The sequence below is a fragment of the Melitaea cinxia genome, chromosome 12 (assembly GCF_905220565.1).
Source record: "Melitaea cinxia chromosome 12, ilMelCinx1.1, whole genome shotgun sequence".
Lineage (NCBI taxonomy): Eukaryota > Metazoa > Arthropoda > Insecta > Lepidoptera > Nymphalidae > Melitaea > Melitaea cinxia.
This window is the reverse complement of record NC_059405.1, coordinates 1901907-1918348: the sequence shown is the minus strand read 5'-3', so window position 1 is coordinate 1918348 and position 16442 is coordinate 1901907. Positions and strand designations below refer to the sequence as shown.

Sequence of the window (16442 nt, the reverse complement as noted above, 5' to 3'; positions counted from 1 at the left end):
ATAAATATTATTGGAAATAATTAACAAAAACAAAACACAAACACAGCAAACAATATTTTTTAATAATTATTCAAATGAAACGAACACCGAATAAGGACTAACGATTATTACAAAGTTCAAATGCATGCGTATCCGTTAATAATTAACTCGCGAAACCGACCACTGTATATATATGGAATAGATTTACCAAATCAACACACTTCGTCTGAAGGAATTTAACAAAATGAACACATTCATAACTGTGAGTATTACATGATTTTGATTCTTTTTTAAATTGCAACTTTTTAAATCTACTAAAATATTAATATTATTTTTTTAAATATTTTAGTATCGTTTTGTTCTTCTTCTTTAGGGTTAATGGCCAGTATTTTTTTTATTGTAATATATTTCTAAGTATTATCATTGTCAGTTTTTTAGTTAATAAACGTATTAGATTTTAAATTCTTTGTCAAGTAAGAGAGAAGGAACGATTCACTACAAGCGTTACTTGTGCTGAAGTTCTGATGACAGAAAAATCTTTGAGGACTTTCTTTCACAGTTTCTCTCGTATTTATTCAATAGTTCAAATTACTCATCGAGTATATCTTAAAATTACATAAATAATGGTTGTTTTGTAGAGTTGATAGATATTGAATCATAGAGTCGTCAATTATACGTAGAAAAAAATTGAACTTATTGTACTTTTTCATGTATTGTATTTTTTCTTGGTGACGTAAAGAATACGCACTTAAAATGGCATGAAGTTAATGAATTAGACTCTACTACTGTAACAAAGATTTACTTTAAAAAATCCCCTTCTTATCATATTTTATGTAATTTCAGTTGGCTTGTCTGTTGGCCGTCGCTGTGAGCGCGCACGGCTCAGCAATTGGATTGGGCGGATTAGGCGGATACGGCGGATACGGTAATAATGTCAATTATTATCATGACAAAAATGACACGATACACATGATATGATATTCGTGACATCACATACATAACACGTCAAATATTTTACAAAATTAGCCAAATAAAATAAAAAATATTATTGTAAAAAATTCACAATATGAAATAGTTTGAGATAAATCAAGTAATAATATTGTATGTTTCTTAAATGTATCGTCCATATGCACTGGATATACGATTTCATGATAAACGAAAAAAATAAAATACTACATTGATGCAAAATGTTTCAAGGCTATTCGCGTTTTAATAACTCAGTTCCTCTTATTAACTGTGAATCAGTAATAAATCAACATCAATGTTACTTTTTTCCTACGTTACAAAATCAAAATCAAAAACAGCTTTATTCAAATTCGAATCGTCATTTTACAAATTAAAACTTTAAAAATAGATTATTATTTTTGTAATACCACCGATTTGGAATGTAGTTTTGTGAATTAAAATTGTTAAATCAATGTTTTTTTTTTTCTAGGTTACTCAACCAGTGTCGTCAGCGCCCCCATCGTGTACAAAGCCCCTATCATATACAAGGCCCCTATTCCCGTAATTAAGAGCGTAGCAGTCGCTCCAATTATATCCGCCCCGGTTCTCAAAACTGTGCCTGTATCTAGTCTCAGCTATGGCCTCGGAGGAGGTCTTGGCTATGGCGGATTAAGTCTCGGCTATGGCGGATTAGGTCTTGGCTACGGCGGATATGGTCTGGGCAAAGGTCTCGGCTACGGACTCAGCTACGGTCTCAGCGGCAAATACTGAATAATAAATTATTAATTTCTTTTCAGACGAAGAATCTCAAAAAATTTCAAACTTCTTGATTGATCTATGAACTCAATAAAGCATTCATCTTTATTTTTAGTTTTATTTATTTCTAATAATAATTAATTTCATATAATAATTATTTTATGCTTTGTAACTAATTTTGAACATTAATAGTACATCATATAACTTGACAATAAAATGTTATTGATCGAATAATTTAGAAAAATGTATGAAATACATGTTTTTTGCTTATTTTTATAAAGAGATGCCAAGCTAATGCATTTTCTTACCATGATCTCTTATATTTTTCTCATAAAATTAGATAAACTATTATTTCTCCTAGTTCTCTTGATTTTTGGTTTGAGTTACATATTTATTTAAACTAGTGATCGCCCATGGGGTCGAAATTCAACCATAATTAAAAACTTAATTAAAGAAAATCAACAAATTATGAAAATAAAAAAACCTTTTTTAATTTTTCAATTTGGCTACAGACTATAACAGTCAACAACTGTATAATATGCATGTGTGCGTCAATTACATGGTAGTGTGTAATGTTTTTTATTGATTTAATGTATTTTTATGCATAATTAAAAAAAATTAGCGTTCTGCACTCCTTCTCTATATAAACTATAAGTGTGCGAAATTTCATATTCCTCCGTCCGCGCAATTTTCGTAAAAATGGGTACAAAGTTTTTGCTTCACGTATTAATATATACATTTTCTAAGCAAAACTTATGCTAGGGAACTGTTAATTAAAAAAACAGCTTGAAGATTTAGTTCATTATATCCTTTTTTCGCGAAAAATGCTACTTCTTTTTGTCATGAAATTCGGCACGTTACATTTTAATTAAGTCTTTATATGTCATAGTTACTTTATTTTTATTTTTTTAATAAGTTTAGAGTTGCGAGCAAACGTATCACCGTGGACGAACTATGGACGTCTGCAGCATCACAAACATTGAAAGAGGAAACAACAATTAATTACTATTTATCACATGATTTGACCCTACATGGAAACAGAAACCTATGCCTAGAAGTAGGATGTTACAGGCTGAATCGTAATAATCGCCATTGGTTTATAGACAGTCAAAAACTTACATACGTACCATTAAAAACTGTTTCAATGTGAAATTTTGAAAAAATCTTCTCCGTTTAGAAGAAGAGGAAGTCAAATTAAATTATATAACCGGAAAGGAATATTTTTTAATACAAATATTCATCCCAAGCGGGAATCGAAACCGTAAACAGCCGGTATGTAGGCGCCAACACGACACACGCTATACATACAGAAGAGTAGTTTATGACTTCTTCATAATCGAAGGTAATAAATAAATACACGAAATTCTTACTTTGCCTGGCTCTTTCCCATTTTATTTGGGGTCGGCCGTCCGTATCATGTGCCTCCAGACAACACGGTCCTGGGTCGTCTCTTTGTTGACTTGGGCTTCTTTGAGGTTCTTATTTACTACAGACATCCATGTGATTCGGGGTCTTCTTAAATACACTACATATACAAATTATTATTTATAATTAAAAAAAGGCAAAAATAAAATCGCATTCAGCCTGTAACATATCTCCTCCTCCTCTCTATGTAGGTAAAGGAAAAAAAAATATTTTTAGTAAAACTAATTTTAATTTATTTTCATTACAAGTGATTTAACATCAGATTGTACAGTTATTTTATTTTAATTTTTTACTTTAATGATCTACATCTATCCTATTACAAAGCCAGCCCTGCGGTCACAAACCCGCCTGCCCACCGTGGTGACTATGGGCAACACACATGAGTTCACACCATTTTTGTCGTGAACTTGTGGAGGCCTATTCCAGCAGTGAACTGTGATAGGCTGAAATGATGATGATGATGATGATGATCTATCCTATTTTTTGTAATCTTGAAAATATTTGAGCAATCACCAAAGAGCAAGGTGTATGGGAAATCGGGTGAATCCTCGGTTACCATGCTGCTCTAGTTAGTTCAGCCTATTGCAGTCCACTGCTAGACATAGGCCTCCCCAAGTTCGCGCCAGACATCCCGGTTTTCCGCAATCCTCATCCAGCCTACACCGGCAATCTTACGTAGATCGTCGGTCCAACAGGCCGGAGGACGTCCCAAACTGAATTTGCCAAGACGCGGTCTCCACTCCAGGACCCGTCTGCTCCAACGGCCATCAGTCCTACGACACAAATGACCAGCCCACTGCTACTTCAACTTGCTAATTCTGTAGGCTATGTCGGTTATTTTCGTTCTCTCGCTAGTCTGACTTTAAACTTGAAACTGGTCCAAGTTTAAAGTCGCTCAACGTGCCATGGAACGGGCTATGTTTGGGATTTCTCTCAAAGATAGGATTAGGAATGAGACTATCCGCGTGAGAACGAAAGCTGCTCTAGTACAAGAGATAATTTCCTCAATAACCAGGACCGTAAGCTTTACATGATTAGATTCATAAACAACTGAACCAGAAACCAGTTTTGTAAAATACAATAACATTATAAAAAAAACTAATATTAAAAAAAGAGAAATACTTCGCACGCGACACAATTACTTATTTATTATATCTTAATATATATAAATCTTGTGTCACAATGTTTGTCCTCAATGGACTCCTAAACCACTTAACCGATTATAATAAAATTCGCACACCATGTGCAGTTCGATTCAACTTGAAAGATAGGCTATATTTTATTTTGATATATTAATTATTATATTTAAGAAAAAATAAAGAAGGCGGTACAAAGTTCGCCAGGTCAGCTAGTATTATTATATAAATCATTATATTCTGGTGGGTAGCCTGGAAGAGATCACTATCTAGTGTTTACTCGGGCCATCTAGATGGATCCAACGACGTCCAAGTCATATAGGCTGTTATGGAAAACAAAAAATCTACATACATAAATACATACACTCAACAAACATTACCCCCTCCTGCAGTCGGGTAATTAAACAAAATACTAACGACAAACTGATTTTAAACACTTCCTCTACTTATTTTTAATTAGCTTCAATATTAATCTAAATTTAACCAAAAAAAAAAAACAATATGTAAATGCGACGGACAAGGATTGTACTAACGACTAACTATTGCATTATGCCCTAAAACACATTCAATTCCTTTGTAATTTACGAAGGAAACCGCTTAGTATATAAGTGAAGCAATTTGTATGTACCGACACACTTCGTCTGAAGAAATCAACCGATATGAACACCTACGTCACTGTAAGTATTACTTACGCTACAATATTTTATTTTTAATGTTTTTGGGCAATCTTGACAATGCCAAATGTCAACAGCTTAGATGACACGTGTGACTATTTTGTGACTATTTTCTGTTGTTACCTTTACCTTCCGTTGTTTGCTTTTTTCACTTCTACGGGATTTACCGCCGTCAAGATCACGGGTGACAGTCTCCTGTACGACAATCGCGGTTAACCCATAAAAGTAAAACTATTCGTTGTGATTGTGCAAGTTTAAAACGAATATTAAAAGAGATTTTTTTATGTTTTAACTTTAATAATTGATAAATACACTTTTGGGTAATGATCACTTCAGTCTATCGCAGTCCACTGTTGGACACTGTTGGTGTTTCGCACCAAAAATGGCGAGAACTCATGTGTGTCGCCCATAGTCACCACGCTGGGCAGCTGACGCTACAGTCACCAACCCGGATGACCGCAGGGCTGGCTTTGTCGCACCAAAGACGCTGCTGCCCGTCTTCGGCCTGTGTATTTCAAAGCCAGCAGTTGGATGATTATTCCGCCATCGGTCGGCTTTTTAAGTTCCAATATGGTAGTGAAGTGATCATTAACAAAAGATAGCTAAGCAAGTTCTATAGATAGAATACGCCAACTGTAATCGACGTTCGGCGATGAGTTAAAGAAATACCTGCCAATAAATAGTAATGGGACTTAATTAAACAATCAGGTTGCTTTTTTGGATTAAGAAATATGTAATGTATAATTGACACTAAAAAAGGAGAAGGTTCTCAATTGGACAATTATTTTTCATATTTGTTAACTTTTACATGGTGCACCGATTTTGATGATTCTCCTTTGATTCAAATGTTTCTGATGTTTATCGTGTGATTGTATTTAAATTTGAACGAGATCTAATGAGTGCTTTTTTACATTCCGAGAACATTGTCAGTATTTATGTTGTACTTTAATTAGTAAGTAATGATGAAATTAACTTCAATTATTGTGTAATTTTCAGTTTGTTTGCCTGTTGGCTGTCGCAGCGAGCGCGCACGGCTATGGACTGGGAGGATGGGGCGGCTACGGTGCTGGATACGGTAATTATGTCAACTATTATGACACAAACGACATGCCATACATGGCATGACCATGCTACCATATTGTAACAAGCACAATTATTTATCATCACTAAAAATACTAAGCTATATCAAAATAATTCAATTAAATCTATTAAGAAAACAAAAGACCACAAACTGTACCAACGTGCTGGTCAAATAATCATAGTTTTTTTTTTACTAAAAAATAATGTATACTAATAGCGACCCATTAGTATTGGAATAATAGATATGAACTACAAAAAACTTTCTGATGCTGGTGAGCTGCTATTGTATATATATTATTAAAAGGTTGTCGGGAATGAATTTTTATTAGCCTTTGACATCTCTTTCTGTATTTTACTGTTACATGTTTTTATTTTTGTGTACGATGAAGAATAAAATAAATTAATTAATTTTTCCAGATGTTTCGAAAATAATCAGTGCCCCGATTTTGGCCCCCGCTGTCTCAACCGCTAACGTATACAAAGCAGCTCCGATCCCCATTATTAAGAGCGTAGCAGTCGCTCCAATCATCACCGCACCTGTCATCAAAACCGTACCAGTCGCCAGCTACAATCTTGGCTACAGCGGCCTGGGCGGCTACGGTCTTGGTCTTGGCGGATATGGCCTTGGCAAATCTCTCAGCTACGGACTTGATTACGGCTACGGCAAATACTAGAAGATATACCTTCCATCTTCAGACGAAGAACTTAAACAGAACAACTTCTTGATTGGTTGATGCACTGAATAAAGCATTACACGTCACATCCAGTTTTTATTTTTTTACAGCCTGTAATATCCCCCTGCTGGGCATAGGCCACTTTCTCTATGTAGGAGAAGGATCAGAGCTAAATCCACCACGCTACTCTCATGTGGGTTGACGGATATATTCTCTACTATTAATAACAATCGCTATCAGACTGACTGCTTAACGTGCTATCCGAGGCACGATGGGGAGACCCACAAAGACTGCACAAACACCCGGACCAAAGGCAAACAAACATCTGTAATGCCAATACAAATGTTTGCCATGTGCTGGGATCGAACTCGCAACCGCCAGCGCAACAGCCATAAACCAGTGATGTGACCATTGCGCGAACGCGTCGTCGTTGTTTTTTTCCTGTAAATCAAATCTATAAAATAACGTGCCCTATCTGATTGATTAGCTTATTGACTGATTACCTATTTCACAGTCATTTACGTTGTTTATAACGTCTGAACGTTTCTAGAAATTCTACCACCTGGAGAGAAAAATAGGTTACACCTGTATAAAAAATCTGTTTAACAGTATTCGTATATAAAAGTATTTGAAAAGTATTTTGGTCTTCTCAGCTATGTCTAGTAGCGCGTTTTCAAAAACCCCCTGCCTTAAATGTCATTTTCTACAATTTAAATATGTTATGTTTACATTACATACACACACATTCATATATGTATACATTTTTTTTCCAATTTAATGTTTCTTATACGTTATCAATCTAGCTCTGCACGAGGAGAATCATGGAAACCTACAAAACTTTTAACCTACAAGATTATTAACAGTTAAAAAGTATATGGATACCCTTTTAATTGTAGTAACTAAATAATAAAATAGGTTTATCTCAAAATTATCTAAATGTTACATCACTTATTTAATTATCTCCTTTAAAAAGGTGAACACAAAATGTACCCTAGTACAAACATTGCATTTTATATAAGTAAATAAAGAGAGCATTGAAAGCATATCAGGTGTATCTGCTAACATCCCGATACCTAATGGAATTATGACCCTCTGCAGAGCGCCTTCTCAAAGATTAAGAGTTGATATAGATACTTCAAATATTTTTTTTAAACTTTATTGCACATATAAAAAAATGTGTTTGCTTGTAGTGTCGTGTGAAGGCTTTGCAAATAATACTTACGTATCAATCGCCACTTTTTATATTTATTTTCTAGATTGTCACATATATACATATAATTAAATTCAAATAATAATTTTATTTATTTATTTATTTAAACTTTATTACACAACTCAAAAAAAAACATAACAACACATCGAGATAACAGGTTGCGCAAAAGGCGGACTTAAGGCCTTATCTACCAGTCAACCTTAAGGCGTAAAATGGTAAAAATAGTAAAAGGTAAGTGTAAAGGTAGGACTATAAAACAGTACAAGCAAAATAAACATACGCATATAAATACAGAGACAAAAACTTATATATATACATACTACAAACAAAATATTTAAAAAAAAATAAAAAAAATACGTCCATACAAAAGTAAACACACGAAGAAATGTCATGACATGAAATAATTATATTTAATGTAAGCCTAAGATGAAGAGAGTAAAAAGATAAATAAGGATGGGCTATTATCAAAGTTTTTTTAGGTACCACTTTTTAACCTGGGTTTTAAAGGAAAGTTGAGAAGGAGAGTTCCTGATGTTTACCGGTAACTCATTCCACAGTCTGATAGCATTAACTGTAAAAGAATTAGACACAAAACCAGATTTATGAGAAGGTACGCATAGAGTAAAGTTATGAGAAGAACGAAGATCCCCAGAATGAGTGTTAGAAAGAAAATTAAATTTAGATTTTAAATAAGAAGGAGCAAAAGGGTTGGAAATTACAGAATAGAGGGTACAAAGAATTCTCAATTTTCGCCATTCTTTAATCGGCCCCTTGCAGTTGCAGCCGGTAAGACGAAATATGGTCGTATTTGCGCAGCCCATAAATGAAGCGAATGCAAGTATTTTGCAGTCTCTCTACCATAATCTTCCACTACTCAACATATATATTTTACAATTTCATTTCTACCCACAAAATGATACTCATATAGTTTTAAAAAGTGCAAAAGTAAAAATTAAATAACTATTCAAACAAATAGCAAACAAAAAATAAGCCGATTTACATTTACATCGACAAGTAATATGGCGCAAAAAATAGCCAATTAATTACCGATTTTCAGGTATAACCCTAAAATGTACTCATCAGTTCTAGACAAATTTAAACGGGACCACACAACAAGCATTAGCTTTCGTTTAAAAATAGAATCATCAAACTCTAACCCAGTTAAAAGTTATTAGGTAACATACATAAAAAATCCAGTCGAATTGAGAACCTCTTCCTTTTTTGAAATCGCTTGACATTTGTACACAAAACGTTTGATACTAAAGAGTGTAATTTGAAAATCAATTTCACATCTACGTATAATCTATGATGAGTCCATTACGCGGATGCGAACTGAAGATCGCGGAGGCGCTAATTGAAAAAGTAATTAAACCCGCCGAGAGATCTCAAGCCGGGTCGATCATACCTTGATTAAATTTCAACGGGGATATTCACCATGTTATCATACTGAACAAGTTAAAAACTCTTTTTGACTTGTGGTGTAAGCTGGTGGTTACGAAAAGTGTGATGTTATGAGCAGTACGAAATCAAGAGAGACAGATGCGAGCCTACATTTTCTTTCTCTCTTTCTCTCATAGCCAGTTACGTTTCATATATTTAAGATTCTGTGCATGCCTATTGTGCAAAAGTTTTACTTCAGTCAGTGTGGTCTAAAGCACATTCGTTTTTTTTAAATAGAAGTGAATGTTATATAGAACTCTTAAGACTTGTTTTTTTAACTTTGAAACGTTAAAAATTTAACAAGAGATGAACTATTTTTATAGCTGTATTTTCGCCTATACTAATTGTATATTTCGTTTCATTAGATATCCTAGCGATGGACAAGCCGTCATAGTAACGTACAGCAACTTTTATTAAACTGTTTATGTAATTACGAGTACATACTTTAACTTCCAACCACAAATTTATACTTAGTTATTGCTGCAATCCGTATCCATTTTTTTTTTTTTTTTTTTTGATATCTAATTTAATCGATCGATATATCACTGATGATATAATATCAATAACTAATAAAATAACAATAACAATACGTCGAATAAATAATTTCATATTCACATCCAAATTGATGTTCATGTCATTGCAATTGCTAGTAAATTTATTCCGAAATCAATTTCTAACTAGCTGTACCGTGTGAATAATTCGCACTAAATAAGTGTAATAATTATCACTTTATAAAATAACAAAAAAGTATTTATACGTGAGTTGATTTAATTCAAATTGAACAAAAAATTTACCGACCTGCAATAATGTTGACGTTGTGTCTCAATCTATATCTACATACATAGTTTAAAGAAATTAATTAACAAAAAAGAAGCAATACAATACAATACTATACAATACAATACTCTTTATTGTAGACTATCAGAGAAAAAAATTTACACCGAAAAAGAAAATATAGACATGTACTCTCTCACAATAACAAATTTATAGTTGTTGTCACAGGTACAGTAAGCAATTACCTATAAAATGATATATAATTTACCTGGAATAACTTTGAGGCATTTTCTAAAAAAGTAAGCAATCATCTTAAACCTTAGCGTATAATATATATGATACTTACACAATTTAACCATTAAGTACGGTTAGTTAAATAGCTGCTAAAACATGAAAATTTCAGGAAAGGAATCGATCAACGTTGCAAATAGCGCCACACGAGCTCAAATGAATCCACTTATCGATAAATTGTGAAAGATACATTTACCTACTGCGAGCTAAACTCAACTCCTGCATCTCATTTCCGTGCTTTTAAAGTTACGGAAATTATATTTAAATTTAGAGAAATGCAGTGTTTTTTATCGAATCAAATTAATTTTTAAATTGTAATTAAAATAAATTACCTAAAGCTAAAATTTATTTTATTCGTGTAACTTTTTAGAAGTGCTTTTAACGGTCAATATATAATATGGTACCTTCTATTCGACGTGTCTTCTTTAAGAAGATTTAATTTAGCGTTTTAAATTAGAGCACAATTCACAACTTTAGTCAAAAAGCATAAATACGTATATATTCAAAGGCCTCTGAAAATATAATCTACAAGATATAGTCTTAACTGCTGGCACGAGTTCATGCTTCAATTCATATAAAAACCTTCTACTAAATAAAAACCTAAGTCAACATAAAAAAGTCACAGTTATCATATCAAAATTTAATCAACCTATCGCTCTAGTCTAGATGGCGTGGTGTGTTAGCGTTAGCGCCTACACCTCGGCTTTCGGGCTTCGATTCCCGCTCGGAATGAATATTTGCACCTGTACAAATGTTTATGTTCGGTCTCGGTATCTGTCCCTGTGAGTCTCCCCACCGTGCTTCGGAGAGCACGTTAATCTGTCGATCCCGGTTGCTATCATTGACCCCTGATAGCGATCTTTACTCATACTAAGAAATATATCCGCCCACCCGCAGTGGAGCAGCGTAGCGGATTAAGTCGATCCTTCTCTTATATAAAAAAAGAGGCCTATGGCCAGCAATGGGACGTTACAGACTGAATCAAAATTACTTAACAGTAATAAGAACCCTCAATCCGAATGGCTTAAGTAAATAAAAATGTGATCTGAATATTGTATCAGAAACGTTAGTCGTGAATTCATGTATTTTATCAAGCTTAAATATGCTAGTAAGTGCAGCTGCGCAGCTAAAAGCAAGTCAACTTGGATTTGTTTCTCTTGAAATTAAATCCGTTTCGACGCTTTTTGTTTTAGCGGAAAATAAAGTTAGTCGAGTTTGCTCTTCGTCGTGTGAAAATGTTTAAATAATAATTTAAACGCTAGAGAGTGTACGCGGTAAATGTTTTAATATTTTGTCGATTTCGCTTCAGCCTGTAATATCCCACAGCTGGGCAAAGCTCTCTTTTCCCATTTAGGAGAAGCATCAGAGTTTAATCCACCTCGCTGCTTCAATGCGTGTCGGTGGATATATTACTTACTATGAGTAACGATCGCTGTCAGGTGTACATGACAACGACCGGGACTGACAACTTAACGTGCTCTCCGAACCAGACCGGAAAGAAATATCCATCCCGAGTGGGAATCGAATACACAGTCGCCGGTGTGTAAACGCCCACACTATGTACGCACCATTACACAGAGCAATGATTGGATCTACATCTTAATTTAATTGTATTTGTATCATACAAAGTTTTTCCCTTTTTTTTAAGTTAGAACCATAGATAGAAAGTGAGAATATTGGCTATGACACTTTCGTACTGAATAAAATACATAAAAGTATTTCAAAATGTAGTCCACATATAAAAAAAACATCCTTAAAACTTTAAGTAACATATTTACGAAATAACTTATATGTATAGTATTTAGTAAAAGAAATAGATAAATTATATGTAAGAATGTTAAGAGTTCCTGTCGATTTGTAATATGCGCGTTACTTAATTGCTTGCGTACATGCGAATTTTTCATTATTCATCGGACTGTGTAATAAAATATTGTATCGGTATTTATAGTTTTTTTTTTTTTGTGCTTGTATTTAAGTGTCTTCTCTTGTAGTGTGGTTATGTAGCCATTACAATAGTAAGGTCTGTGGCACCATTTGTCTCACTTGCACTCAGTATGATAAAAATATACTGTACAAAATGTAAAATCTACTGAACCAATGACCTCGTTACGTTTCTCGTAGCGCCATCTATCGGAACTCAATAGGGTTCCGATAGACGACGACGTTTTCTAATAACGCCATCTATCGCCGATATATGAATTTATTTTATTCGTTTATTTATCATTTGATATGGTATTAACTTTTTTCTTAGACTAGTAAGACTTTTTTGTGCCTATTTACACGGTCGATCTGAAGGAGTAAACTAGTCGTGCGCGGAGCTGACAAATATACTATTTTTTGATTCATCATTCTTGTTACCGTTGAGTTCTACTCATATTTATTAGATATTTCTATTCGCGTATGTTAATCTTAAAGTTGCAGTTTGTTAATTAAGGAGAGTAGGGTTTGATTCTCGTATACATCAGATATATGTGTCTATAAGAAAATTACCTCGGAGAGCAAAGAAAGTCATCGGTCCCGGTAAGTCATAGTAGGAAAACTATCCGACAACCCTTAGTAAAGCAAAGCGATGACCTAGTTATATAAAAAACATATAGTTTCATAAAATTATATTTATCCCAATGAACATGAGACACATGAGTTCACGTTATTTTTTGCGTAAACTTGTGGAGGCCTATGTCCAGCAGTGGACTGTATAGGCTGTAATGATGATAATGATGATATTTAAACAACCTGTTGCGAAAACAAATGATAACGGATAAATAAAAATAATTACTCTTACAGATGTATATTTACATACAAACAAAACAATTTTTTTATATATATTGAAATCACTAAAATATTTTATCCATCCGTAGTGTTAGGTATCAAAAGAGCATTTTACTCCGAACGCCGGGTAAGGGCGTAAAGTGTCGAACTCGAGACCTCTTAGGGGATAAACCGCCTCTTACATTAAATATCCAAGCTCTATTGTGAGATTTTGTATTGAGTGAAAATATTTGCACTAGAAAACAGCGTACATATGAATTATTAAATTTGAATAAGAATAAATTATTTATCACGTATCTACCTATCTATATAAATTGTGCGTGTTGTTAGCCTATGCATATACTATCAATATAAGTTCTGGCTCACTATAGCTATGTTTTACCAATTCGCATGCAAATTAAATATTTTGTATAGTAATTTAATTTATCATTAGTTATACATATACTTATTATCTTCTCAAGCCGCACTGTCTTGTAATCATTTGTATTGTTGAATCCCACATTACAGGCATTGCCTAGTGTGGGAATCACTGTTCCTTCCTTCCCACCTTCTATGTAATGTGTATCTTTACAGTTAAATAAACAATTTTATTTATAAGTGATTGTTACATTGTTGAAGTGAAACTTCTTTAAAACCGTTGTGATTTGAAACTCGATGAAAATGCGTCACGATAAAAAAAACACACAAACGTAGGACAGAATGACTCAAAACTCGTAATGCGTTTTTTTTTTCACGAGATCATGATCGTCGTCATAGAGCAAATCGCAACGGTGTACCTTCCTACGACTTATAAGTTTCCCTTCTGCTGTGTGTAAATTGCACACACACACACTTTTTTACTATATGATATTTATTTTTTTATAAATCAACATCAAAATAAAACATAAGTAAATGAAAATGAATTGCCAAATCGTTAAACGCAAAACTCAAGAACGGCTAAACCAATTTAGCTGATTTTTAGTTAGCTGAAGTTAGTACACCCTTTTTTAACCTTATAGATTTCTTTTGTAGATACTGAAATAGATTATATGATATACGATGATAGAATATAGATTTTGAATTTACGAACACCTGTAAATAAAATTGGACGATCTTCTAAATTCCGTTGATGCTCCCTTTTATTATATTTTTCTTAAATGTTTTAGAAGTCAGTTTTTTTTTTAATTTTACTTTTCATAATTTAGGTTCTGATAATAATTTATGAATTTAATCTCGAATATTCATTACTGTATGCTATATGGACAATTTTTAATTTGATTTATTCCGATGTTGACGATATGCTTAGTAGTTTAAGGACACCTGTAAAAAAAAGTTGGCAATTATCTAGATACCGATGTTTACTTTATTAATTTTGTATTTGTTGTTGTACTACTTGTTGGGTTTGACTTATAGATAAATAAATATATTTACTGTAGAAAGAATAAAAACATCTTTACTGCATTAAATATACACACAAATCTTAATACAAAGACAGGTAACACCGAAGACAAACAACAATATATCACTTACCTGAGCTCAGGTAAAACTGGTATTGTTAGAAGTTACCAACTTTAGTTCGGCGAGCTAAACTTTAGTCATAAATATTGTAATTCATCGGTCATTAGATTTATGAAGGGGATTATATTATCTTTGCTATTTGAAGTAATCTCTTTGTTGGTAAGGTCGGTTAATATGATATTAGATTTTAATTAGTTGAGTAACTGAAATGATCTTTATTCTAGCACAGTGCTACGAAAGTTGTCTAGTCTCTGCCTAGTTCTGTCCTTGTGTGTGTCCTCAAGGTGCTTTGGAGAGCACGATAAGTTGTCGGTCCCGGTTATTATCATATACAGCTGATAGCGATCGTTACTCATAGTAGAGAATATACCAGCCAACCTGCAGTAGAGCAGCGTGGTGGATTAATCTTCAATCCTTCTTCTAGATGGAGAAAGAGGCATATATCCAGCAGTAGGATGTTACCGGCTGAATTGTAATTGATTAAAATAATGATGAAATATTTTTGTTTCTTATTCATTCTAAATATTATATTATATTTTCAGTGGCTTTTTTCGGATACCAGTAGGTACCAATATATAGGGATGTTCGACTCCTAACTACTTTTCTTCAAATGGATTATTTTATGGGTGTTATAGATTACGTTGCATTTAAAAAAATATCCAATATTTGCGTAACACAGTTATAATTTACAATGAATAATATTCTACGAAGAAAAGAATTAATTTTAATACGCAGTTTTTTAGTTGTATTCCTAAGCTAGTAATAATTTTTTTACCTTACCTACCTTCCTACAACTTTTCAAAAGCTTAACTTCTTCCTGAATTAATTGCACACATACTTTTTTGTACTTCTACTGTATGGTAGGTGGTTAACGTAGCTTATGTAGGCTGAAAGACCTGAAGCATCGCGTGTGCGTTTTAACCTGATCCTTCCCAGTACCGTGACCACCTTATTCACCGCAGGAACACAACACTATTTAAAAGTAGTTTATCTGTGATCTTCCGTAAGGTCGTGGTACTTTCCCAGACGGACTAATTCAAATTTTGAGCTGAATATTTCCTACCTCAATATATTTAGATATAATTATATTCTCTTAGCGATGTATAATTCGTGAGCATGAGTTTTGCATATTATAATATAAAAAATAAATGAATACATAATTACCTTTCATTAATATTCCGTTTACCCGTTTAGTTCCTTTGCGTAATATTCTTTATTGCTAGGAATATGAATCCACTGTAGATTTTATTAAAACACACAATTTATATTTCAAAGTGAGCAGACAATAAAATCAATAAAGATTTCAAATTTTTGCTGATAAGTAAAATTAAAAAAATATATTTTTTTTATAGATTTTGACATATTTTTATTACACGTAGACCTAATATGTCTATATTAAAAATCCACGGCAAACGAGAAAATAACACTGTTTAGTTAAATTTTTATTGTCTTTGGTTATACAAAAACATGGAATAATCTTTAAAATAACTTACAAAAGACACATTCATTTATTGATAAATACACCATGAAATACTAAAATTGTACATTGATTATAATAAAAATTATCGTAGATTTATCAACTGCTTTATCATAAACTTGTATAGACACATCTCATTCACAACAGGTCACATTATTTATTTGCATTTATTTTATTTATTTAAATTGAATTTTTACAAATCAATATCACATACTGTGTTAATATGCTCGACAGTTACGTTATAATATCATGCTGTCCCACTAACACTATTAAAATATTATTTTAGAAAATGATTCACTAACATTTCAATTGATT

The 16442-nt window shown here is 33.0% G+C and overlaps 2 protein-coding genes across 2 annotated transcripts; both read left to right on the top strand.

Moving 5' to 3' along the window:
- The first annotated feature begins 208 nt into the window (after positions 1–208).
- On the top strand, positions 209–1788 carry LOC123658417 (cuticle protein 63-like). The gene is made up of 3 exons (XM_045593842.1): positions 209–241; positions 823–904; positions 1415–1788. The coding sequence occupies exons 1-3, from the start codon at positions 224–226 to the stop codon at positions 1693–1695; spliced, it is 381 nt and encodes a 126-aa protein (XP_045449798.1). The 5' UTR covers positions 209–223; the 3' UTR covers positions 1696–1788.
- Positions 1789–4867: 3079 nt separating this feature from the next.
- LOC123658377 (cuticle protein 63-like) lies at positions 4868–6755 on the top strand. Its single transcript, XM_045593809.1, has 3 exons — positions 4868–4918; positions 5912–5990; positions 6413–6755. The coding sequence occupies exons 1-3, from the start codon at positions 4901–4903 to the stop codon at positions 6667–6669; spliced, it is 354 nt and encodes a 117-aa protein (XP_045449765.1). The 5' UTR covers positions 4868–4900; the 3' UTR covers positions 6670–6755.
- The last annotated feature ends 9687 nt before the right edge of the window (positions 6756–16442 follow it).

Excerpts from the sequence above, each read along its gene's own strand:
- LOC123658417 (XM_045593842.1), top strand. Across the intron at positions 905-1,414 it reads AGGCGGATACGGCGGATACG|GTTACTCAACCAGTGTCGTC; the intron begins GTAATAATGTCA and ends TTTTTTTTCTAG.
- LOC123658377 (XM_045593809.1), top strand. Across the intron at positions 5,991-6,412 it reads CGGCTACGGTGCTGGATACG|ATGTTTCGAAAATAATCAGT; the intron begins GTAATTATGTCA and ends TAATTTTTCCAG.